The 26340-nt window shown below is 40.5% G+C and overlaps 1 protein-coding gene across 1 annotated transcript in view; it reads right to left on the minus strand.

Moving 5' to 3' along the window:
- thsd7ba (thrombospondin, type I, domain containing 7Ba) overlaps positions 1–26340 on the minus strand; it is a 170961-nt gene that overhangs the window by 52162 nt on the left and 92459 nt on the right. Inside the window, exons 18-22 of the mRNA XM_074694424.1 lie at positions 20510–20643; positions 17381–17534; positions 7217–7361; positions 5583–5698; positions 3685–3802 (exon numbers count right to left, since the gene is read on the minus strand). Coding sequence (XP_074550525.1) covers positions 3685–3802; positions 5583–5698; positions 7217–7361; positions 17381–17534; positions 20510–20643 — 667 coding nt within the window. The remainder of the gene's footprint in view (positions 1–3684; positions 3803–5582; positions 5699–7216; positions 7362–17380; positions 17535–20509; positions 20644–26340) is intronic.

Genomic DNA, 26340 nt, shown 5'->3' on the forward strand with positions numbered 1-26340 from the left:
AGTGGATAAAGAAAGTGGTTACAGTGGAAATTTAAATCAGCCTATAAAAGTTAAAATAAATAGATAAAGAGAGAGAAACCAAACAGTGACATCTTAAAAATGTAGAAGAAAGCAGAAATCTATGACTAATGTGTTAATGGGATGAACAGAATAGGACCAGTTTAATGTGTGAACAGAGTCTCTAGTCAAAGTCTGCAAAAGGTAGAAGCAGTTGAAGTTGAAGGAGTTGCAGGGGATCAGAAGATTATTTCAGTCACTGTTTTTGATGGTTAAATGTTTTAAATAAAGTTTAATCATTTAAAAGTTAAAAAAGGGGGTTATGATGTGAACCAGAGCTGAAAATGTGGAATGGAGAGAAGAAGTAGAAGAAATAGGGGAAAAACAGTACAGAGATTAATGCAGCACTAGTAAGAAGAAAGGAAGGAAGAAGAAGAAAAAGTAGCAGTTTGACAATTATTAGGTGTGGGAAAAAGCTGTAGTAATAGTGGAGCATGTAGATTAAGTCAAAGGGGGAGGTATGGTATTATAAGTAACTGAAGTACATGTGTGTCTTTGTTCCTGGATGTTTTGATTACTCAGTATAAACAGCTGTGTCTGATGAAAGGGTTGTCATGTTTGAATCTTCTGCTGCCTTGTCTCTGTTTTTGATGGTAAAATATTTGTGTGTGTGTGTGTGTGTGTGTGTGCGTATGTGTGTGTGTTTGTGTGTGTGTGTGTGTGTGTGTGTGTGTGTGTGTGTGTGTGTGTGTGTGTGTGTGTGTGTGTGTGTGTGTGTTGGTGTGTGTTGGTGTGTTGGTGTGTGTGTATTTGTGTGTGTGTGTTTGGGTTGGCTGTATGTGTTCGTGTAAGACAGTTTGGGTTGGCTGTTCAGGCATAATAAAGAAACATATGTGTTTCTCTGTCCTTCAAAGACCTAATCAGTGATAACCCACAGCTGTGTGGTTACCATGGTGATCATCATGATGTCATAATGAGTGTGACATGGCAGTTGAACTTTGGAACTCCTTTGTATCCACTGATCTTAAGTTGGATTTTTGGGTTAGACATAGGTCCGAACAAACTGCATTTATGCTGAAACCCTAAGGGCTAGAAGAAAGACAAAAACATTGTGAGAATCTGGAGACTCTGATGAACAAGATGATATGCTTTACAAGATGGTAGGATTAGAACTGACCGCAGGAGGGTGATGTATAAAAGTAGTTAGGAATCAAGTTGATGAGAAATATAGGTCAGATTTTAACATTACTACAGGTTACAGGGATATGAGCGTTACTCTCACACTGAGGCGTTTTTTGGCAAAACTGTAAAATTTTTTGGTAAAATACTCCCTTTGTAAGAAGCAGGAGCCTTCAGTGAACGTTTTTATGTACTTTTTATTTTTCTGCTGTGAAGATTTTGGAAGTTATGACAATTCGATCGAGACTAGCACAACCTTACTGCAGCAGCCTCTTTCACTCTATTTGAAAACATTCCGCAGTCTAGCAGCTGTGATTTTAGGGCAAAGTGGGAAAAGTTTATGTTGCTTGAAGAGTGAAATCTCGAAAACAGTAAAAGCTGTTTAAGAGCAGATAAAAACCTGAAGAGAGGAAAGATAGCTGAACATTTTAAAGTTTAATTGAAGTCTGTAAGTGGAAGTAAGCTGAAGTTAGAGCTTGTTAAAGTTGAAGGAGATTTAAAGGAAGGAGCTGACATTTCCCATCTGTTTAACATAGAGAAATTTTTTTGGAAAAAGCTGAATAAATAAAAAAGTTTAATAGTTAGAAAAGTGAAGATATATAGCACACATGTCCTAAACAAGCTGAATAGTTTAAAAGTTGAACGGTGAAAATCGGACAAAATTTGAAGGCTGTGAAAAGGTCCAAAAAACGTACGGAAGAATAAGAAGAAGAAGAAGTAGTGGAATAAAGTCACAGGATAACAATATGTTGAAATGCTGAGTCAGCATTTCAACATAATAAAGTCACAGGATAACAATATGTTGAAATGCTGAGTCAGCATTTCAACATAATTAGCTTTTAGGACATGACACGTGGTTAGATTGTGCAGGCCAACCCAAGGATACAGTGATGAGACAGAGTTAAAATTTGTAATGAACCTTAAAGTGATACTCTGGGATGGAACAAGTTGGGTCCTATCACAAGATTTAGGGCAGAAATTACCCCTACAGCAGTGATTTTGTGCAGCAGAAGCCCAGAGCGCTCACACCAAACACCCCCTCCCTGCTCCTCTGCTGGTTTCCTCTGCACTCAGACGGGGCATATTTTACTTGACCAAAAATACAAATAAACGGACTCCCACCAAAAAAACTGATATCAGTCTGCATTCACGCTTTATTTAGAGGATTTTCAGCGTGTTACTTTCGCACAAAAACATTGCTAAACAAGGCTCTAGTTCTCATCGTGTCGTAAAAAGGTGCTATCTCCACTGCAGAGCCACAGCTGGCTACGAGTGTATCAGTCCGCCCGGCGTGCCAGATATAAACAAACGCAGATAATCTGCCAGGACAAAGAGACACGATGAGAACTAGAGCCTTATTTAGCGGTGTTTTGTGTGAAAGTATTGCGCTGAAAATTCTCTACACAAAGCGTGAATGCAGACCGATATCAGATTTTTTTGGTGGGAGTCCAATTATTTGTGTTTTTGGTCAAGTAAAATATGGCCCTTTCTGAGTGCAGAGGAAACCGGCAGAGGAGCAGGGAGGGGGTGTTTGGTGCGAGCGCTCTGGGCTTCTGCTTCTGCACAAAATCACTGCTGTAGGGGCAATTTCTGCCCTAAACCTTGTGATAGGACCCAACTTGTTCCATCCTGGAGTATCACTTTAAACGCTCTATGGAAAAGCGTATTCACAGAATGAACGCCCTGAGATGATGCATGCATTAACACCGCAGTCAATATTATCAGGTTTTTTTCTTGCAGCAAAAGAAAAATATATCTTGTATTAAAAAGAAGACTGACCACAATTTCAACAGATTTACAAGTTGCTGAATTTAAAGCTTAAAAGACAGATTTAAAGTAATTTCATCTTGTTAAAGGTGCAGTGGAGGAGAGCCTGATACAGATTTGGAGTGGAGCAACATAGTATCCATATAGACAGTAAGAACCATATAGACATGACAATTTGTGTTCAGAACACTAAGACTAGTACTATTGGCATGAATAGTAAATAACTCTTTTAAGAGATCTAGAGGTGTTGCCTTCTGGCTTTACACACTGCAATCTGTCTTAATAGATGATTTAAAGTATTACACTGCCAAGCCAGTGGACTGATCGGTTTGACTGACCAATCTCTGTTTCATATTTACATAGTTCAACATCATCAAAGGCTTCAACAAGTCAGTAACAAGAGCTTCATGGGCCTGCTTATTGTCTAAGAACTACATAAAAATACCTAAACCATCTAAAGCCACCTTTAACTCTACTTGTTTGTTTGTTTTTTAATTAAGGGCAATCTATTTAAATTGTGCTTAAATTAATGCATGTAATATGTTTCACTGCTATCAAAAATCAAATTATTAAAAATTGTCCCATAGGTAATGATTACCTAGTAAGGGTTCCTTAGAAAACAGACATTGGCAAATTGACTTCCTCCAACAAAAGGTAAAATATGGAAAAATATGGGAAGTATGACAGGTTCATTGGTTTGTGTTCCCAGGGTTAACATTCTATTTGTATACATATGTTTACCTTGGCTCCCACAGGAGTGCGAGCATTCAGCCCATGGGGACCAATCTGACAGTATACAGCTCACAGGGCAGTCGACCATGCAGCTTTCAGAAAGCCTCCATTTGTTGATCAACCCAAACTGTGAGAAACAAGAAAAGGGATGAGGCCAGGTCAGATATATTCTAACCACGTGCAGGAAGATGGAATGTTCACATTCTCCTATTTTACAGAATAGAATAGAATAGAATAGAATAGAATAGAATAGAACAGAATAGAATAGAATAGAATAGAATAGAATAGAATAGAATAGAATAGAATAGAATAGAATAAATATATATATTTATTCCAGAGGACAAATTCAGAAGGAGTCACAGCAGCAATTGAGAAAACAAAAGTAAGAAAGTGTATAGAAAGTGCAAAAAGGTCCTTGACAAAATAGATAATGACAGCTTGGCTATCATTCTCCAGCTAGCCTCCACTTCCACAGGGTCCAGGACTGAGGCCCTGTTTACACGACAACATTTCATCTGAAAACACTAAAACGCAGTGAAAAAAAATCAGCATTTACACAGAAATGCAGAGTGACTGAAAACGCTGTAGTAAGCATGCCAGGCCTGTATGTGGTGCTATAACTGTCTTGTCCAGAAGCTGCTTTTGGGAGGTTTCCCCCTAAGTAGAGTTGAGCTGATCATCTGGTGTATTGGGGAATACTAACTATAAAAGTTGTGGTGATCCTGGCCGCAGTGAGGCTGCTCTCTTTTCTTCCCCCTCCCATCCCTGAGCAGCTGCACCTCACACACCTGCATCGAGTTTGGTGATTAGGAGCACTAGCTCTTAAGCTCTGCTGGAGGGATGGCCAGCGCCAGTTAACACCTGCTCTCACCGTGGTAATCATGCCGCATCTGAGTATCTCAGTGTCTTATGCTGGTGTGTTTTTTGAGGAGTCTTTCTGAGATTAACCCTGTGTATGTTTCTCTTTCCAGTGCCTCCTGGATCGCTCCTGCAGCCGCTCACCAACCGGTTGACTGTTGTATTGATGCAAGTGTGACATCAGCGTTTCCACTGAAAACACCGGGTTACTGCTTACACAGCAACAGTGTCAGCAGCGTTTCAGAGAAATCCCACTCTGGAGGCCGTTTCCAAAGTTTGCGTTTTAGGTTGGCTGAAGCGTTGTTTCTGTGTACACACGAGGCTGAAACGCAACAAAACTTTTGTGTTTCACCCTAAAATCTTTGTCATGTAAATGTCCACTGAGCTCCTTCAGTAGTCTGCTCAGTCTTTCTCTCCTGTATGCTGTCTGCTCACAGCAGGTGAAGTTCTTTCAACGTGGTGTCGGTTTCCACTGTTAGCTCCATTAGCCACATCTGTGAATAGCATGATGCTACTCTGCCTTCTGGTAGCATGGCTAGCTTGACCATCTTACCAGAGATGGATCTTAAGTTCCCAATAACGATGGATGGAAGGACAGGTCGATGTTATCGCTTCTTAGCTCACACCTGAGTACCAGCATGTGCTTACCTTGTGGGAAGACATTGGGCCTTGCACCAGTTAGCACTGACATGCTACGGGCTGCAAATAGCTGGTTTTTATGTAAATGATGCGGCCATGGTTACATGAAGAATCTCCAGACAAACACAGGAGCAAAGATAATAAAAAAGATCATTGAAGGCACAACCAGTTTGGTGTCCACAACCAACAAACAAACCATACAAAGTAATGACCCACTCCAAATATAAAGATGACAAAAAAGAGACAATAAAATTACATGCTGCGGACAAAGAAGAGAGAGCTGCTGCAACAGGCAGCAACAACCAACAGGTCGGTGCCTAGGAATTGTTAAAACAAGTGACGTGATCATTCATGAGGAGAAAAAAATCTGTGTTTAAAAAAACTCGAAAGGTCTGGTCAAAAATGATTACCTGTTTGCACTTGTGCAACTCCACCAACTTGCCATCACTGCGAATACAGTCCAAGAGATGTGAACGGGATCCCCACCCACAAATGGCGTTCTCATCCAGGTGACATGTGGTCCAGTCTAAAAAAGAATCAACACCCCTCATATCTGCATCACCATTACATCAGCTTTTAAGAACAATGCTTGGAAGATCATTCTATCTGTATAACTTTCCAGCAGCTGAGTCAATTGGTCTTTTTACATAACTACGTTATCGATGTTTGATCATGTAAAGAGGTTTTCGTAAGAACATAACGTGTCGGTTTATGTAAAGATGTAAAGACCATCTCTCAAACGTGCTGTGAGAAGGATCTGTCTGGAGTCTCACCCACACTGTGGTGAAGATGTGACTGAACAATGCGTGTTTGTTTTGGAAAAGAACAAAGATCTAACCTTCTCTTTGACTCTACTTTTGTTTGTTAGAGACAACTTTCTTACCTAAAACAACACGAGGTAAGGTATTTATCAGCAGTTAGGTGAAGCTACAGTTTGAAACGTGACAACAAGCATTTCTTTCTCGGCCACAAATGCTGCAAAGATCCTTGTTTTCCAATTTTGCTAGAATGCCCAATTCTACTGACACTATGGCAAGCATGTCCCATGAAATGGAGGTGTGCAAATAGTTTTTTTATTATTTTCAACTTTGAAAAGCTTTGCTTGCCCGATGCTACCATCACTGGATATGACAAAAGAATCTTGAGCGCAATCTCAAAGTAAGAGAAAGTTTCTTCGATTCATTTGAGGTAATTGTGTGTTTTAGGAGTTGTAGTTGTTTCTTTAGGGATTATCTCTAAAAGTCAACAACTCGAAGGGGTCTGGTGCATTTGTATCCTGAGATTTGGACATGCTCACTCAGGCCCTCCTCACACGAGGACGGCCCCGTATCGTCTTGGCATCGGCATCAAAACATGTATCGCTTTTTACACATCTTATTGTGCATTTACACGACAACGCAAAACTGTCATCGGGTTGCCCGTCTGGTTCTGCTCCGAGGCGAATTCCACGTCAACAAGTGCTCATGCACGTGTAACATGCTGCGTCTCTGCATAAGCACTTGTTGTTGCCATAGCTGGTGTTGTTCATGCTCTCTGATAAATTGACGATATAATAATTGAAACAATATTTGTAGCTGCTGGAACAATATAAGAATCAGTCCGCCTGTCGCCATTGTTATTGTTATTGTGTGTGACAACGTGAGTGGGGGGCGGGGAGTAGGCACTGTCTTTTCCGGACTTATCTGTTTACACCAAGTACGGCATGAAGACAAATACGCAGATATCCTCCCGTTTTCAAAAAAGATGCAGAGTCATGGACAAATACGCGTCTCGTGTGTCAATATCACCGGATCAGTTGTTTATTTGAGTCATAGAAATTCGTACTTGTGTAAAGCCCACCTTCGTCTTGTGCACTACCTTTGCTGGTCAGTTACCTCTATTTTCACACTGTTTGGTTTGATCAAAAATAATTAAAAACATGTTGCCAAACTCCTGCAAATAGTTTTCACCACTGGGCAACTTTCCTTCATTGAAATCATCAGAAAATTGTCTTTTTTTCCCCCTTTTTTTTGTTTGTTTGCAAAGGCAGGACAGATTCTCTTACCTGAGACCCTGTACTGGTAGGTGAAGCAGGTGCTGTTGAGGACACAGGGCTCTGACTGGACCTGCTCTGGACACGAAGAGTTGTCTGAGGCTGGGAGGCGGAGGATGTGTCTGTTCCTGTACCTTTCTGTTCCTTGGTCACATTGCTGCCGTGAAGTCACATCATCAATAAATGTCAAGAAAAGAAATGTTGAGGATAATTTCAAAAGGGATTAAAGTAAACAGTTAAGTCCCTAAGAAACAAACAGACAAAAAAAACCTGATAATTGATTTTCTATATCATCCATCAACAAACACATAGTCAAAAAGGGAACTTTGTTAATGGCGTACCTTATAGATCATCAGATGTATTTAAATAAATAAAATCTGTTTTATTTATAAAGACTCATACTAGAAGACAGACTCCAAAAGGTTTCTTCTCTAGCTGTCTGCAGTATTTATCAACTCTGTTTCATTGATTCAGCCCTTCATTTAATAGGTTCATTATCTCATAAGTAATGGCCTTGAAGCTTGATTATTATAAACAGCATCCTGAAATGGATCCCTGATGAGGAAGATCCTTTCATTTCAAATGAGGTTCAAGTCTCTTTTTTCCTCCCTCTGAGCTCCATTACACTGATAGGGAACTCAAAACCTGCTGCCATGATGCCTGTCCTTTTATGTAACTTTAGGCACTTAAGCCTGTGCACTTTCTCTGACTTGGACAAGGACCCTGTTATTGTGGTGTTATGCACAGTCATGTAGAGTAAGGCATTAAAAAATACTGGGAAATAATGAGAAGTCACTACAGCACTATTCTGCATATGTTACGGCTGCAGCTGCGTCGCGGGTGGGTGTGCGGGGCCCTGACCATGTGGTAGTGCGTGTGTGTGTGGGTCTGAGTGTGCGTGTGCGTGAGAGGGTGCTGCCCCTACAGGCGATTGGCTGAGGAGCAGATTCTGCAGGACCAATCGGTGTGGAGCGGCGGGCTCAAGAGGCAGACACTTCACGAGTTAAATTGTTAAGCCCCGTTTCCACCAAGCAGACCGGTTCGGTTCGTCTCGGTACAGCACGCTTTTTGCGGTGTTTCCACTGACTTATCCTGGGACAAAACTGAGACGAGCCAGCCTACTTTTTTGGAACCCTTCCGTATGGGTGCCAGACTGAACCGATCCGCTCTGTGAAGGTGGAGCTACACACGGCAGACCGTTGATTGGTCAAAAGAATCGTCACTTACCCCGACAGCGGCTGCATTTCTCCTGGTGGCACACAGACTTCTCTGAAACAAAGCTTGATTGCACTTTGTAACAGAGAGTTACATGCCAATCACAGAGAGGATGAAATGCTGCATGTCTTCCATCTGTGCTCTTTGTTAACTGTGTCGCGTTTTTCTTCTTTGTTGGATTTAATAGCGGCGTCACACGTTTAACGTTTAACAGCTGTGGCTTCCAGCATCCAGCCTACACACCGCCTACCACGAGAGGGCACAGTTTGCTGTGGAAACGCAAACAGGATCAGGCTTAACTGTACCAAACCGTCTCAAACTTGTCCTGAACCGACCCAGACTGCTTGGTGGAAACGCGGCTATAGAGTGTTGATCATGTGTGGAGTGTGGGAGGTAAACTGCAGAAATTGTATTGTAAATTGTACGGGGCTGGGGGAGCTGGTCCAGAGTTTGGTTGTATTGTTTACTTCGTTGTTTCCCCTCGCTCTAAGTTAAAGTTGCTTTAGGTTGTAAATTTGTGTCCTTTGAGTAGCCACCTCCTCCACATTCGTTTGTCTGACAGTACGCCTCCCCTTTGGTTAACTGCACAGTTTTATTTCATTGTAACAAATAAATAACTTTATGTTTACACCAGAACTGGGGTTTTATGTTGCTTCCCTTTCCCCACACAAGTCGGGTTGTAACAGCATACTTTTCACAGCAGCTGGTGGGCTGCTTATTTGCATTCCAATAGCAACAAGTTGATCTGGTATGAAGTTCAATCTCAGGTAGAAAAATATATTATGTGCCACAGTTTTAAACCACAATGTTAGCAGGCTCTATGATAAAATGATGTACATTTAAAAACACAGTTTCATGCAAACATTCTCAAGTTATTTGAAAGCAAAAATGTTACCATGACCAAGCTCTCCAAACTTCAATCCCTCTAGCATCCAGTATTTTTGTCGAAAGTACATTTAGTTGGGTCATTTTGGACCGAAACGTGGCCGCAGTGAGCGAAGGTCTGTTTGTCAATGGATTTGTCATCTAGAATGGCTAAGAAACAAATAAAGCCAGGATGTATTTTTTAAAATGGCAGGAAAACTTTTTTTGAGTGGGGTGGGGGGCATTTATGGGTCTTTTTTTTCAGTATTGAAACCACATACTTCTTTCATACACACTATGTAGTGGGCTAATTCGAAAAGAGCCTGCGTTTTCCTTGTGACATCACACATATGTCTTTGCTCCAGTGGTTTCCATGGTGATGATAAATCCCCATTCATTTAAATGTGAGCAAAATCTATTGATTTCCATTGGTCTGAAACTGCAAAAGAATTTAATAAAGCCAAAAAAATTGTGATATAAACCTGAAAAGTCATAGCCACACAGTCCATTTGAATGGGAAATGGGCAATCAACAAGCGTTGTTTACACATAAACATCTACTTTATTGACTTCAGATGTTATTTCTGTGAACTTTAACTGTATATTATTCAACTCATCATGAGCAGAGCTTCCATCATAACCTTACAGAGACTCTGTAACAAAACGGGAAAAAAATGCCCCATAAATGGCAAAAACTCCCCCCAAAAACCCTAAAAAATACCAAAAGTGACAGCCATCGTGAATTTGAAGGTTAAAATAAGGTAAAATCATTACCTAACCATGAAATGTGTTTTTCTCAACAAAAATAAGGTCTGAAAACATGTGTTGTCCATCATTCATCATCATCATCAGCAGCCATTATGGATTGTAGACTTAGAAAAATGTTCCTCGCCATTTTGGATTGTGGACTCAAAAAAATTTTCCTTGCCATTTTAAAAAATACGGTAGCACTTTAGATTACAGCCCGCGTCTTACAGTGTAGTTTCCCGTCTCTTACAGTGTAGTTTCGTCAACTGTAGGGGTAACTTTCACACATGTACCTTGACATTTTGCGGTACCTATCGGGTAGTTACGCTCTCGTCTTACAGTGTAGTTTCCCGTCTCTTACAGTGTAGTTTCGTCAACTGTAGGGGTAACTCTTACACATGTACCTTGACATTTTGCGGTACCTATCGGGTAGTTACGCTCTCGTCTTACAGTGTAGTTTCCCGTCTCTTACAGTGTAGTTTCGTCAACTGTAGGGGTAACTCTTACACATGTACCTTGACATTTTGCGGTACCTATCGGGTAGTTACGCTCTCGTCTTACAGTGTAGTTTCCCTAGTCTTACCATGAACTTGTCAAAACAGTGTAATTTTCCTGGGCATATGCTTTTGCTGTTAATGTGCCACTTCCTCTTAACAATTAGTATGGTGAATAAAGTAGACCAATGATGAACCTAAACACTGTAATGTATTGATGAGTATGTGTTTCACACAATAATGATAAGACTTGCAGATGTAAAAAAAAAAAAACTTTATTTTTTTACACACACAGAGACCCCACATAGTAATTCACCTTTTAAGTAACCCGGCCATTAAGTTAACACTAGCCACTGCTTACTGTCTAACTGTCCAGTACTTCCACTGCGACAACCCACTACTTTACCTGTAACTACTGGTCAACAACTGGAACCGGGCTGGATTATAAAGTGCACACTTGTTGGCTTGACTTACTGTGTAACTACACACTACTTTACCTGTAACTACTGGTCAACAACTGGAACCGGGCTGGATTTTAAAGTGCACACTTGTTGGCTTTACTTACTGTGTAACTACCCACTACTTTACCTGTAACTACTGGTCAACAACTGGAACCGGGCTGGATTTTAAAGTGCACACTTGTTGGCTTTACTTACTGTGTAACTACCCACTACTTTACTGTAACTACTGGTCAACAACTGGAACCGGGCTGGATTTTAAAGTGCACACTTGTTGGCTTTACTTACTGTGTAACTACCCACTACTTTACCTGTAACTACTGGTCAACAACTGGAACCGGGCTGGATTTTAAAGTGCACACTTGTTGGCTTTACTTACTGTGTAACTACCCACTACTTTACCTGTAACTACTGGTCAACAACTGGAACCGGGCTGGATTTTAAAGTGCACACTTGTTGGCTTTACTTACTGTGTAACTACCCACTACTTTACCTGTAACTACTGGTCGGCAACTGGAACCGGGCTGGATTTTAAAGTGCACACTTGTTGGCTTTACTTACTGTGTAACTACCCACTACTTTACTGTAACTACTGGTCAACAACTGGAACCGGGCTGGATTTTAAAGTGCACACTTGTTGGCTTTACTTACTGTGTAACTACCCACTACTTTACCTGTAACTACTGGTCAACAACTGGAACCGGGCTGGATTTTAAAGTGCACACTTGTTGGCTTTACTTACTGTGTAACTACCCACTACTTTACCTGTAACTACTGGTCAACAACTGGAACCAGGCTGGATTTTAAAGTGCACACTTGTTGGCTTTACTTACTGTGTAACTACCCACTACTTTACCTGTAACTACTGGTCAACAACTGTAACCGGGCTGGATTTTAAAGTGCACACTTGTTGGCTTTACTTACTGTGTAACTACCCACTACTTTACCTGTAACTACTGGTCAACAACTGGAACCGGGCTGGATTTTAAAGTGCACACTTGTTGGCTTTACTTACTGTGTAACTACCCACTACTTTACTGTAACTACTGGTCAACAACTGGAACCGGGCTGGATTTTAAAGTGCACACTTGTTGGCTTTACTTACTGTGTAACTACCCACTACTTTACCTGTAACTACTGGTCAACAACTGGAACCGGGCTGGATTTTAAAGTGCACACTTGTTGGCTTTACTTACTGTGTAACTACCCACTACTTTACTGTAACTACTGGTCAACAACTGGAACCGGGCTGGATTTTAAAGTGCACACTTGTTCGCTGTACTTAATGTTTAACTACCCTCTACTAGCGTGCATTTTATAATCTAGTCCAGTTCCAGGTGTTGACCAGTAGTTACAGGTAAAGTGCTGGGTTGTTGCAGTGGAACTGTTGAAGCTAGTGACATCTGTGTTTCTATGATGAATAATGCTTGGACACTTTATCCATACAGATACTCCGGTCAGAGAGTAAAGGCAGATCCACAGTTCACAGTTCAGTCTTTTATGTATCCTTTTAGAAACAGCATTACAGCAACGGCCGGATGCATGGAGAATGAATGAACGAAGAGGATGAATAATGTGTGTGACATCAACGTCCAACAGCCACTTATCAGTAGTGCATCTCAACAGGGTTGGCAGTGTATGGTATCTGAAACAATAAATAACAGAAGGTGAATCAAAGACAGTGTCTACCAGACGTTAATGATGCGCCCACTAGCTATTTAGCATTAGCAGTGCAACGTAAGGGAAACAAGAGCCAAAATTCCTGCCACATAAACAAACTAAATGTTTATTCCCCTCTCAACACTCCTTAAAGATAACTTGTAAGCTATTAAAGTACCTACTTCCTCAAGAATGCATCACTGATGACTTATAAGATGTTTTGAAGATGCTTTTAAACAATCGCGGAATCTCCGTTCGGGCTATACAACTTTTAGGACCCCAGGCTGCCCGCATAAAGGCATGAACGCAAATACACAAAATCCTAAGGACCCCGGTCTGCCCTCCAAGTTGCCTGAATAAAATTATATACAAAATGCTTACAACACATCAACGAAGAACAGAGGCAATTTATAACAGAAAATACTGGATAGTTAGCCAGTAAGCAAAGACAAGTGTGATCTTAATGGATCAGTACCTTAAAAGGAGAATTACAATGTGGGGTCTCTGTGTGTATAAAAAAATAAAGATATTTTATACGTCTGAATATCATTATTATGTGAAACCCATACTCATCAATACATTACAGCTTTTAACTTTATCATTGGTCTACATAATCTTTATCCATGCTGATTCTTAAGAGGAAGTGATACATCAAGGTTTGCATAGTTAGAGCATATGTCCAGGAAAATTACACTGTTTTGATAAGTTCATGGTAAGACACGGGAAACTACACTGTAAGACTCCGGGACTTACACTGTAAGACGCGAGCGTAACTACCCGATAGGTACCGCAAAATGTCAAGGTACATGTGTGAGAGTTACCCCTACAGTTGACGAAACTACACTGTAAGAGACGGGAAACTACACTGTAAGACGAGAGCGTAACTACCCGATAGGTACCGCAAAATGTCAAGGTACATGTGTGAGAGTTACCCCTACAGTTGACAAAACTACACTGTAAGAGACGGGAAACTACACTGTAAGACGCGGGCTGTAATCTAAAGTGCTACCAAAAATACACCCCAGCTAAATTTGTTTCTTAGCCATTCAAGATGATAATTCCATTGACAAACGGACCTTCGCTCACTGCGGTCATGTTTTGGTCCAAAATGACCCAACTAATTATGGTGTAAGTAGTTATGAGTCATGGTCAGAGGTGATTCTGGCTAGTTATATACCCTTACTGACCCCCCACCACTCATCATCATATCCCACCTGTGTGCGAACACAAAAATATTTAATAATAATTTGATTGTTTCATTATTAATAATATTAAATCTAAAAGGAGAAGAAAAAGAATATAGAAAACCCTAAATAGAGCATGTAGACACCAATAACCCAAAGAGTTACATGTCGGTAAGTGGGTCTACAGTGATTTTATGAAAAAAATTATTTGGGAGCAGTTTGTGTTGTGTGAGCAGGGATCTGAAGGTATAATATAAATCATCGTGTTTCATCCCATTTTTGCAGTTCACCCACAGAGATGGCCCTGGGCATACTTATAAAAAGCAGAGTTGTTTTCTTGCGTTTTTTGTAGCAGCCACAGTTGCTAGTGAGGACCAAAACTGTTGAAATTAAAAATAAATAAAATTGAGTATATCTCTATATGTATCTATATGTATATATAATTTCCTCTGAATTTTCACATTGATTCCTTAACAAACTGAATGGGTATGAGAATTACGAGGCTCAGTGAATGCATCATCCGCGATCAGCAGCTCAGAATGCAATGTCTTTGTGTTGTGTGTTTTCTGAGAGAGTTGTGGAACGCACTTGTCCGAGGATTAAATACAGGGCCAAGCATCACTGTTGTGGTTAACCGTCCACAGCCTTCCTGATGCCTACTGACTGAGGCAAGTAAACGACACAAGCGGAGGAAGGGAGGATGAAACTCTGGAGCTTTGAGACCCACCTAATGTTTGTGTGCTTTTCTCCCTGCATATTTCCTTCTTCTGTGGCTGTGGGCAGACATACCGCATCAATTTCTGCAATCACAGGTGGATCAACCAATAGGCGAACAGTTCAACCCAAGACACCCTTAGGACTGCCTCCTCATTTGAATATTATTTTCTGCTGTATTTCATGCTGACAATTTCTGCAACATAAAATATAATTTTATTTATTATTTATTGCAGTTTTGGTCCTCCATAGTTGTGACATTATTTTTCCCTCACTGCCATGTACACAGAGTTTGCTCATCTGTGTGTGGGTGCACACTGATTGATTGAAATTGATTGAAATTGATTGAGAAGATGAGGTTAAAGTAAAATCACTGTCAAAGACAGAAAAAAATACAAAACAAACAACCAACCATTATCTAATCACATATTTGAAAAGGAGTGGGATGAAGTAAAAACGTATTAATTCCCACCCCTTTGCCAAACAATTATTTACAAACGTGCAGATGTTATGCACTTACTGTACTTACTCATAGACAACTATGTCCATGCACCCTTATTTCATGCTTGGACATAGCAACAGAAAACTTCCATCCACAATAGTAATTATAATTTCACACAGAAATACATAATTCTTATACCATCATTATATGTTGATAATAACCATATACTATTTTCAGACAGCTAAATTCTCTTCATTATGGTATCTTGCAAAAATCATCATTTTGTACATTTAAACTTTTTTTTTTTTACTTGAACATGTCTTTATTAAGTAATTAGTGACTGTAATGTAGTTTTGTAGTTGTTTCCCCAAACCTCAGCACAGTACATAAAGCATGGCAGAACTAAAGAACTGTAGAGTGTGAAGTTACTTGTAATCCAGGATATGTTTTACCTTGTTAATAACTGCAATGCTTTTTGAAACTTTGGACTGTACATGTGTAATGTGTGATTTCCCGCTAAGCTCGTCATCCATGACCACCCCTAGAAATCTGTTTTATGCACCCTTTCAATCTCAACCCCATCTGTTTCTTTCTGGACCTGCATGTTAACTCTGTGATTCCCAATTGCTGTGGATGCTCGTTAGTCTTTCTGCTAAAATATGTGGTTGGGAGCAATTAACAGTCATTGCACCTTCCAGATGAGTCAGGATCGGAAGAAGCAGGGTACCTGTGGCATCATCAAACGGAACTGGAATGGATACAGATTTCCCTGAACAGCATTCAAAAGCTCCCCATTCACAATTTTCTCAAATGTTTTCATCACCAGAGAAGTGAGGGCCACAGGTCTCCAAACATTAAGAGCCTCAGGATGGTTAATTTTTGGCACAGGAACAGTAATAGAATCCTACCAAGCACAAGAGACCTTTTGAAGTTGGAGAGACAGCTTGAAAATAAAGGATAAAATGTCTGCCAACTGGTCTGCACAATTTTTCAGGATAGAACCCCCAATACATCAGGGCCAGGACTATTCCTCTCTCCAACACCTCTAAATAGTTTCAGGACCTGATCCCTGCCCACCTGAATAGTGATCTGTTCAGAAGCATTTTTAAAATCTGACAACTTCATACCAAAATTGTGGATATTCAAATGGTTATAAAACATGTTCAGTTCATTTGCCAGCTCAAGATCAGACCTGACTTTCTGGGAAATGACACTCTTTTTAAACACCATCCCATCATGGCTTTGACCCCCACCCAGGCTGGGCAGTGCCGTAGTGGGTAATAAAGATTTGCACAGATGGTTCATGTAGCATTAAGGTGCTGTCTTTTTAATGCCTTTAACTCTCTAGTCAAGCTTACATAGCAAACATGTCAAACTCAACAACCTCCTATTCCTAACGTGTGTCTCCTTTAAAATAAGAGCACATTATTATAATGAGCTGAGGAGCTTCTCCACTTTGTCTTTATAAGAGAACTTCGTAACCTTCAAGTTTTTCCTCACTTGTCTCTGAAGCTCTCTATGTTGGGTCATCTCACCCTGGTTAACGCTGTGTGATCAAGTTTTTTTTTTTTTAGAGAGATCAAAGGTCCAGACTCATAAAGCCTTGAAAATTGGTGCTACCAATTCCTACAAGTGTCCAAACTTTCCTTTTTATCTCATAAAAATTTCATTAAAATGTATTCTCATGCCATTTCGTTGTACTTTGTTGCAATGACAAATAAAGTTCTATTCTATTCATAGCCATGCCTGTCTGCATAAAGTCGAGTTGAAACACACTGTGGTACTTTACCCTTGTGAGCTCCATTTGAACAGTATTATACTGCTGAAAGTAGTGTAGTGCCATAAAAATGACGAGGAAAAGGCAATGAGTAATCAAAAAGAGACTGATCATGATAAAAGTTAAAGATGGAGATCATTCCTGCTGACAAATTGCAAAGAAAGTCAAGGTGTCAGGGAGTTAAGTTTCTTTACCACTGAAAGACTCAAAAACCTGGAGAAAAATGATGGGAAGAGATCTGGCAGACCCAAAGCCACAACAGAATCATAAGACAAGTTTTAAAAGAGGCATTAAACACATTAAACACAGGCAATGGACTACTGAAGACTGTAAGACATAAGATTTATGGGCTGATGCATCAAATTTGAAATCAACGGATCAATACCCAGGATTATTCTGTGGATGGTGATTGTGACAAGTAATTTGCTTTGAGCTGTCAGCAATGCCACATAAAAATAATTTGTTATACTATGTATTATGTTACTCATAGATAATGATTGTAACATTAATCCTTTGCCTCTCTATATTATTGTTAATGATAAGCACTCTCCATTAAAAAGAGAATTAAAAACGCAACTTTAAATGAATTGGGGAAAAATAAGAACTCAGTCCTTATCTCTTACCAGGGGGCAGTTGCTCCAAGGTCCCCAAGGTGTCATGACACAGTCATCTGGGCACGCCAGAAAGCAGACCTGGGCTCTGGGCGGCATTTCCTCATGATCACAAAGGCTGTCATCCACAATGCTGGCTTCTCCACCCACTCCATGCTTTACACACCTAACAGACCAGCAAAAGTAGCTGTTAAACTAGATTTTGAGGCACTCTTTACAGTGCTCTTTAAGATACTGGTTTCAAAATATATTTAAGGAGACTTGGTCTAGTACTCGATTTTAAGAGTTATTAACATTTAATACATTCATTTCAAACATCCATAATATACATATACAAAAGGCACAAAGGAACTCCTTCAATAAACACTCAGTTCTATTTACAGGAACTGTTTTTCTATATTTAAAAAAAACAGTGCTTTTGCTTTCTGGTCGCAAAAGAGATTTTGTGAAACAATTATTAAGCTGTTTGTTTTTTTGTTTTTATTTTTATACAAGGGTCATTAACATGGTTGCACGGTAGCGCAACTGTTAGCGCTGCAGCCTCACAGCAAGAAGGTCACCGGTTTGATTTCCATCTTGGCCTTGGGCTTTCTGTGTGGAGTTTGCATGTTCTCCAATGCATGTGTGGATTCCCTCTGGCTTCCTCCCACAGTCCAAAACCATGACCATCAGGTTAATTGAGCTCTCTAAATTGTCCATAGGTGTGAATGTGTGCATTAATGGTTGTCTGTCTCTGTGTCAGCCCTGTGATTGACTGGCGACCAGTCCAGTATGTACCCCGCCTTTCGCCCAATGACAGCTGGGATAGGCTCCAACCACGTGCGACCCTGAACAAGATAAGGAGTTCAGAAAATGAATGAATGAATGAACAAGGTGGCCTGGAGTCAAATGCATTGCAAAGCTAGATGTCACCTTGAAGTGAAATTTGAGTGCGGCAAAATTATGGAGGAATGAAAAACAAAGGGTTAAAAAAGGATAACGCAGGTTGGGGGTGCAGGGGTGTCTTACCTCATATCATTTAAATTTGCAAATTATGATTATAGAAAATGAAGGGATGAAAATGAAAACAAAATAATTCTCTGTGCAGAGTAGTTCAGAAGGCCTTCTTAGTTACCTTCAAACACTCAGTTTAGGAATACATAAAACATTAGACTGGTGCTTGCTTGGTCTGTATAATGTTATTTTTTTTGCCAGTATACATGAATTGCCTTCATTTCATTTTGGCGTTTTCAACTTTTACCTACAGAGGAAAGTACTGAAGACCAAGCAGGATTTGATTCAGTGCCGCCTTCTCTAGTGTTAACCTCATGGTCTTTTTCAGCACCCGAGCAATCATCTTGGTAACACTCTGTAATAAGCATTATTTATAAGGGGTAAACTAGGGTAAATAGATAGTTAATTAACCATTAGCTAAAAGTTTGTTTTGTTATTAACAAACTAACGAAAAGTGTTATTTCTAATAATTTTTAATGCTGTAATTGATGCTTTGTTAAAGTTTATTGGTGCACATATTATAACATTTAACACACATCATAAAGTAGCACAGCTAATGAAAACCAAATGATTAATAAAACTTAGAGATGGTTTATGAAACACCTATAGACATTATGTGGACACAATATCTGTTCATCTAACTTTTGACATCTGGACTGTGCAACATAGAATTTAAAACACACTTACATACAAAAAACTGAAAAGCTCAAAGGATTGGGATTTGTTTTTGCCTGTATGCTTGTGGAAATCACTCCCATTGTTATATCACCACAGGAGCAAATCCAAATCACATTTTGGGAGCTACATTTCACTTTTTTTTTCTGACAAGCATGTCCAAACACAGAACAAAGGGAAATACAAAAGTTGTGTCATTAACATTAATTACGCAGGCAGGTTCACTTATCGAAAAAAGTCACACATTTCACACACACACTTAAACACACACTTAAACACACACTTAAACACACACACACACACACACACACACACACACACACACACACACACACACACACACACACACACACACACACACACGTGTCATGTTGAAGAAACCAAAGGGACTTTCAAGCTGCCCTTTGAAATCAACATTTTTTGCACAAAGTACAGCAACCTAACATGATGAATCATTAATCAAGGACCCCCATTTTGATATTCCGAGCATCCTATGATAAAAAATGTCTGTTGTGCTTTGCAAAAAAGTAGGATGATTATCATTATTGTTTTTGCTGCTGGAGCTTATAGTTGTATTTTGAACTGCCTGCATAAGTAGAGTACGGTAAAGTCTTAATATAAAGGGTAGAGCTGGTACTTATGAGTTTTTAAAGAAAACACTACATTCACGTAAATGTGTATGTCTGTGTACATGTCTATCTCTGCATATATGTGAGAGAGTATTAGAGTCAGCACATTTGATGAGGAGCTCTGTGTTAGTTATTTGGTGTGTAAGGCTGAGGAGAAATTCTAACAGAAAGTGATGATGACATCATCTTGTTCCTCCATCCCCAAATTGGCCATGTACAGAGAGCATTATGTCATCAGATTAGGGAGGGAAAAAGCCATCAAGCGTTCCAATAACACTGGTATTTCCTTATGAGTTGAAGCACTGCTGGTTGTATCTGAAAAGGAGAGAATCCCTCTTGTGATCTCCCATGCCTATCTCACTAGCTCCTGTACGTGTACTCTACAGAGTAGGAAAGTCTTGTTCCGTAGACATGAGACTTTGGGGTGTAACAGGTTACCATGACCTGAGGTCAACAACATGCTGCCTTTAAAATGCTAGTCAGACCTAATTTCAAGGAGCGTCGTGTCTGCTTTTGTCTGGAATTTTGGCAGGTGCAGTGCTGAGGGAAAGCAGGTATGTGAGTGGATAATAATGATAGTGTCAATGTTAACACTTTATAGTTTCCTCTAAATCTATATGACAAACCCATTAAAAAGGCACAGCAAAAACACTGACAACACTCCTTAGAAAACAGTGGCCTATTTTTTTTTATTTTATTTTTTTTGACTGTTTTCACCTAGCCATAGAAATGTAAGTAACATTGACAGTGCCAGATCCAGGAACTCTGCCAATTGAACACCCCTGGATTAATTGCAGTGCTAGGCTAGTGGTATTCAAAGCCAAAATCTTACTTGCTCACTAACCTTACTTTGCGACTTTGGACTCCCTCCCCACAGCCTGGCTGGCTGTCCACAGGGTTAATGGTACAAATGGACCAGGGCTCAGTCCTCCACTCATGTTGGTTGCATTCACTGTGGCATCTCACAGCCTCGTACACCTAAATGGTTACATGAATAAAAACAAATAAGCCCTTATCCCACTTAAGATTAGGTTTCTGCTTATAGAGTTATGCAGAAACTTGTGGAAATGAAAACATTAATAAGGATGTTTTACGTTTTTGGCTGTAAACTGATGCACAGTTTGAATTTGAAGGACGACAGAAAAAACAGTTCTGCTCTGAGATTAAAAAACAAAACAAAGCATGCATATCAATGACTGTGGTCATAGGCCTTTGAACATGGGTTGTAACTGTTTCCACTTAACCAGATATTTTATATCTTTATATTCTAAAACAGCCATGCACTGCTCTCACACACATTTATTCTCAACCAGTCCAGCAGGTATACTCTACAGGACAATTTGTGGGAAAAGCTGTGACAAGCTATAGTGAGTGACAGAGAGACCGACTGTGTATTGAGCATTACATCCCCTAAGGGCCACACAGATGCCCATTACACACCCTCATCATCTTCCATCTGTTCCTGCAGATGCCACTGCTGGGTAACAGGCAACTGCTCTGTCTCTGTCTAAAAACAGGTCCAACCGCTAGTCTCAGCAGCAAAGTGTCTTTCTGGTAACTTTCTGCCACATTTAAACACTAAAACCATTTGCTCAGTAATAATGTCACAGGATAGTTTACAGCACTACATCATTTATGGTATGTACCAGCAGTCTAATAAATTGTTGGTTAGTGAATTTGATCACAGTGATAATGGGGATGGGTGATTTATTGTACTCTGCATCATTTATCATTTTGGAGATACTCCTTATTCACATTTGTGTTCATTATATTAATGTTTTATATTTTGAACACACTACAACAGTCTGATGATGATGTGATGGTAAACTATTTGTCTTTGGGATTTTTTAATCTGTTGCCCACTAAAAACACTGTGAGCAATTTACAGGCGCACTTCAGACTGATTATTGGCAGCCACTTAGCAGGCTCTTGTCTAACAAAAACTAAACACTGGTTGAAAAATTCCAGGAGATCTTGCATGCATTTTATATCAGTAGTCAAAGCAGAGTAGAATGAACAGCACTGACCTGAGCCTGCGTGGGTGTCCATAGTAGCAGTGCATGACAAGCCAGTGGTTAGGCAGGGGAGAGAAGAACATTGATATTGTTATCAGTTTAGATTAAGCCTCAAGTGATGCCAGCATTCAATGAATAAACCTAAAAAAAAAAAATGTTCCTGCTCCATGTGACATCCATGAGGGGGAAGGATGATTAAGTACCTAATCTACAGCGTTTCGGGCACTAGTGTGTTCTGCCAAACTGAATGCTTTATGAGAGAGGTTTCAAGAATTGCAACAGCTGTGCAATGGCCAGACCTGCAGCTGAAGACAACTCTGACTATTAATTTTTCCGAGAGATGGTGAGAAGCAGGTTGATATGAGTAAGCATATGTTCAGAGAGGCTCTGTGTCCAAACAATCTATCTGCAAGCAGTTGTTATACTGCTGGCAAGACATGGTTCTGTTTTTTTGTTTCTTTGTTTGTTTTGTTTTGTGACTTTCAAATTTAATCCCCTGACACAAGCCAGTACAATCATTCGCTGTATACAAAGATACCATGGACATTCACTGGTCACATAGAATGGTTATTGGAGCCCAACATTGTATAACTCAAGCCGAGACAGATGGCACTGACAATAATATATATATATATATATATATATATATATATATATATATATATATATATATATATATATATATATATATATATATATATATATATATAAACAAAAAAGTAATAATCCTGCTCACACACACTCACCGGCCACTTTATTAGGTACACTTTGCTAGTACTGGGTTGGACCCCCTTTTGCCTTCAGAACTGCCTTAATCCTTCGTGGCATAGATTCAACAAGGTACTGGAAACATTCCTCAGAGAGTTTGGTCCATATTGACATGATAGCATCACACAGTTGCTGCAGATTTGTGGTCTGAACATTCATGATGAGCATCTCCCGTTCCACCACATCCCAAAGGTGCTCTATTGGACTGAGATCTGGGGACTGTGGAGGACATTTGAGTACAGGGAACTCATCGTCATGTTGAAGAAAGCAGTCTGAGATGATTCCAGCTTTATGACATGGAGCGTTATCCTGCTGGAAGTAGCCATCAGAAGATGGGTACACTGTGCTCATAAAGGGATGGACATGGTCAGCAACAATACTCAGGTAGGCTGTGGTGTTCAAACCATGCTCAATTGGGGCACAAAGTGAGCCAAGAAAATCTCCCCCACACCATTACACCAGCAGCAGCCTGAACCGTTGATACAAGGCAGGATGGATTCATGCTTTCATGTTGTTGATGCCAAATTCTGACCCTACCATCCGAATGTGGAGCAGAAATTGAGTCTCAGCAGACCAGGTAATGTCTTTCCCATCTTCTATTGTCCAATTTTGGTGTTGCTGTGTGAATTGTAGCCTCAGTTTCCTGTTCTTAGCTGACAAGAGGGTCACCCGGTGTGGTCTTCTGCTGCTGTAGCCCATCTGCCTCAAGGTTGGACGCATTGTGCGTTCAGAGATGCACAGGTGTGCCTAATAAAGTGGCCGGTGAGTGTATATGGCTTAAATGGAAAACATACAGACAAATTTGAGAAATAGCAGAATGGATTAGAATAACTGAATGGTCTCTAGTTTGAAAATGTTTAGTGCAGTTAAGATCCACTCATACAAACACCACAGTGTCTGAGGAGGAGAAAACACCAACGCAGCTTAAACAGTCAATTCAAAGGATTATTATGACCTAGATCAGCATTTCCTGCTGTGATTAAACTCTAGCCTGGCATTGCAATGATCTCCATCCAGTGTACAAGTAATATGTGTAAATATGAATGCCAGCAATTGAATCCTGAATAAAAAAGTAAGTCTATAAACATTTGCAACCTAACATAACAAAGGACCTGCAGTAAGTTTATTAAAATTCTGAGTTTATCTGCAGCTCCTAAGCCCTCTTGTCACAAAGGGCCTTTCACACATTCTGATGACTTAAGACTTGGAGATAACAGGGAGAATCTCTTGAGGGGCACGAGATTTAGCCATGAGAAAGGAATCTGAACAAAGCTCTCTTTTGAGTGTAACTAGGCTTTTAGACAGATTTCAAATTTGGGAACTTAACATATGTATGTATGTTTTTATGTATGTATGTATGTATGCATGTATGTATGCATGTATGTATGTATCTATGCATGTATGTATATATGTATGTATGTATGCATGTATGTATATATGTATATATACATTTTCATTCAAAAACTACAACTAAGATGGCTGCCAAAAATAAAAATAATGTGTGTCTATGGGCTCTAATTTCGTAGACCAGGCACAAGCCCAGGCGCACCTGCCCTGCACCGGCCTTCGCCGCGCAGACAGGGCGTGGCCAGCGCACTTTGCAAGTTTCCTGCAGTGCTAAGAGAGGTGCAGTCAAGGCGCATAGGAGCGCATAGGAGCGCAGAGGAGCGATAGCGAAGCTGGTCAGAGCCGCTGTCCCTGCAGTCAAGGCGCATAGGAGCGCAGAGGAGCGCAGAGGAGCGATAGCGAAGCTGGTCAGAGCCGCTGTCCCTGCAGCAGGAGAATGGACAGCGGGGCGCATCGAAGGACACTAAGCGCGTCACCGTGTGGGCCAGCTCCTGGGACAGATTTAATCTGTTCCTTTGTCATTAATAGGAGAACAAAATGAAGAGACAGTTACACAGCTGGCTTATCCATTCAGAATACTTTTGAGCCACCTGCACTCCTGGTTTGTCATCACCAAGCAGAACCTTTCGTGATATACTGTATACTCTCCCAGTGTCTCCACCTCATCCTCCTTACAATAATGTACTCCATCTTTTTAGATCACGTTAAAAATAAAGACTAACACAGAGAAATATGGGAAATCACGGGTAAATCCTGAGTGACACACATTTATTTTGTCTCTTTTTTCTTCGTCTTTTCTCTCCCTCTTTTCTTTGAATTAAATGAAATGAGAGAACCAGATATATACTCAGTATCAGATGTTAAGGCTGTTTATTGTTTAATCGTAAGATGTGCATCAAACTTCCAGCTGCCGTCAGGTTAACTTTCCATTATGACAAACGGCTTTAATCTGACATCAGATGTGACGGGACAGTTAATATAGATATAAATGTATATGCTGGTTCAGACAGTTACATTAAATAGTGATTACTGTGATTGTTTATTGCATCAAAATGTGCCTGACACTCTAGAAAACTGCCTCTGAGGCTTTGTTGACATGTGCGCCTGTCACCAAATTACAGCTGCGGAGGGTGCGCTCCGCTTTGCGTTGAGAATAGACCAGGTTGGAGCTGGCGAGCTTTCAGCACTTTCTGCACTGTTTTTGGCATGAAATTGTCACTGCACCAACATGAATCTGAACAACACTCCTCTGGTGCGCCGTCAACTCCCCATCGAGCGCAGTCACACCCATCCCTGCGCAGACGGTCTACCAAATTGTCAAATTGGCAGCGCGCAGTGGTGCGCAGCACAAAATTAGCACTGCGCAGAGTGTGCCAGGCTTGCACCCCCTGCGCTGCACCACAAAATTAGAGCCCGAAATGTCTGTTGATCTCACTCTCTTCCTGGACCCTACTGAACACTCTGGGGCTTATTGCCCTCTGAAAGAAAGGCTGTATTAAATGGTTAATGTATTTTTCCAGATATGGATTTTATGTGAGGCCACATCCCACTCATCTCTGCCAGTGAAAGTAAACACATTTCACTGAGTGGCAATGAGCGTCTCATCTGTTAGTGGAAAGCCAGAAGTCCTTACACCTCTGGAGAGGGTCAGGAGACAGCCAGTCTGTTTAAAGTTGGAAAAGGGTGATTCAACAAAACTAGTTTCCTGCTCTTAACAACACCACGAATGGTAGCTGTAGATGAAACATTATGGTCTTGTTGTATACCAGGCTGAGCAGTGGATTAAAATCTGGGGCAGCATGAAACTAAACGAGACTTTTACCCTTGCAGAGCTTTGGAGCGGGTTTGAAAGGGGGAAAAATGAGCATGACATTAAAGCCACACCATGAGGTTAAGCTCAGCCCACAAAACATCAGCTGCTCTTAGCACTATCATCTATTAGCTGACAGCTCAGCTGATTACATCTACACAGCCAACAGGTGGATAGCTAATTAGCCATTCTTTGAAAACTACTTTAGCTTAAATAGTCCTGCTGGTTCCCTCGCCAACAGCTGTGCCTGCCACCACCACCCCAGCTCCTCCTGTTATGCACTGCTTTATTTTAGGGTAGGGCTGCATTATATTGGAATTATGGATATTTGTGTTTCCTACAATAAATTGGTTTATCTTTTTGAGTTTACTGCTTTACTCTGTTTAGCTGAATTCTACCTGACACTCCCTCAAATGATGATAACTGACACTCACCTAAATGTCTGTCTATGTCTGGCTCCGTGATGGCTATTTGCCTTAGCAAAGAGTCATATTTGAGCTGATATCTGTTAGTTATTGATATTGATCAGGCGCAGCATCTGATTGGTCTGACTGATTCCCAGCACCGCGGGAACAGTGCTGGTAGCGGAGACGGTCAGAGTCGCTATGCCTGCAGCAGGACAATGGACAGCAGGGCTCATAGGAGGACACGAAGCTGTGTGTGAGCTGGCCCACTGTGTGGGCCAGCTCCCGGGACAGATTTAATCTGTTCCTTTGTCATTAATAGGAGAACAAA

This window comes from Halichoeres trimaculatus, unplaced genomic scaffold, assembly GCF_033239565.1.
Source record: "Halichoeres trimaculatus isolate MK-OKI-2021-1 unplaced genomic scaffold, fHalTri1.1 fHalTri1_scaffold_19, whole genome shotgun sequence".
NCBI classification, from domain to species: domain Eukaryota; kingdom Metazoa; phylum Chordata; class Actinopteri; order Labriformes; family Labridae; genus Halichoeres; species Halichoeres trimaculatus.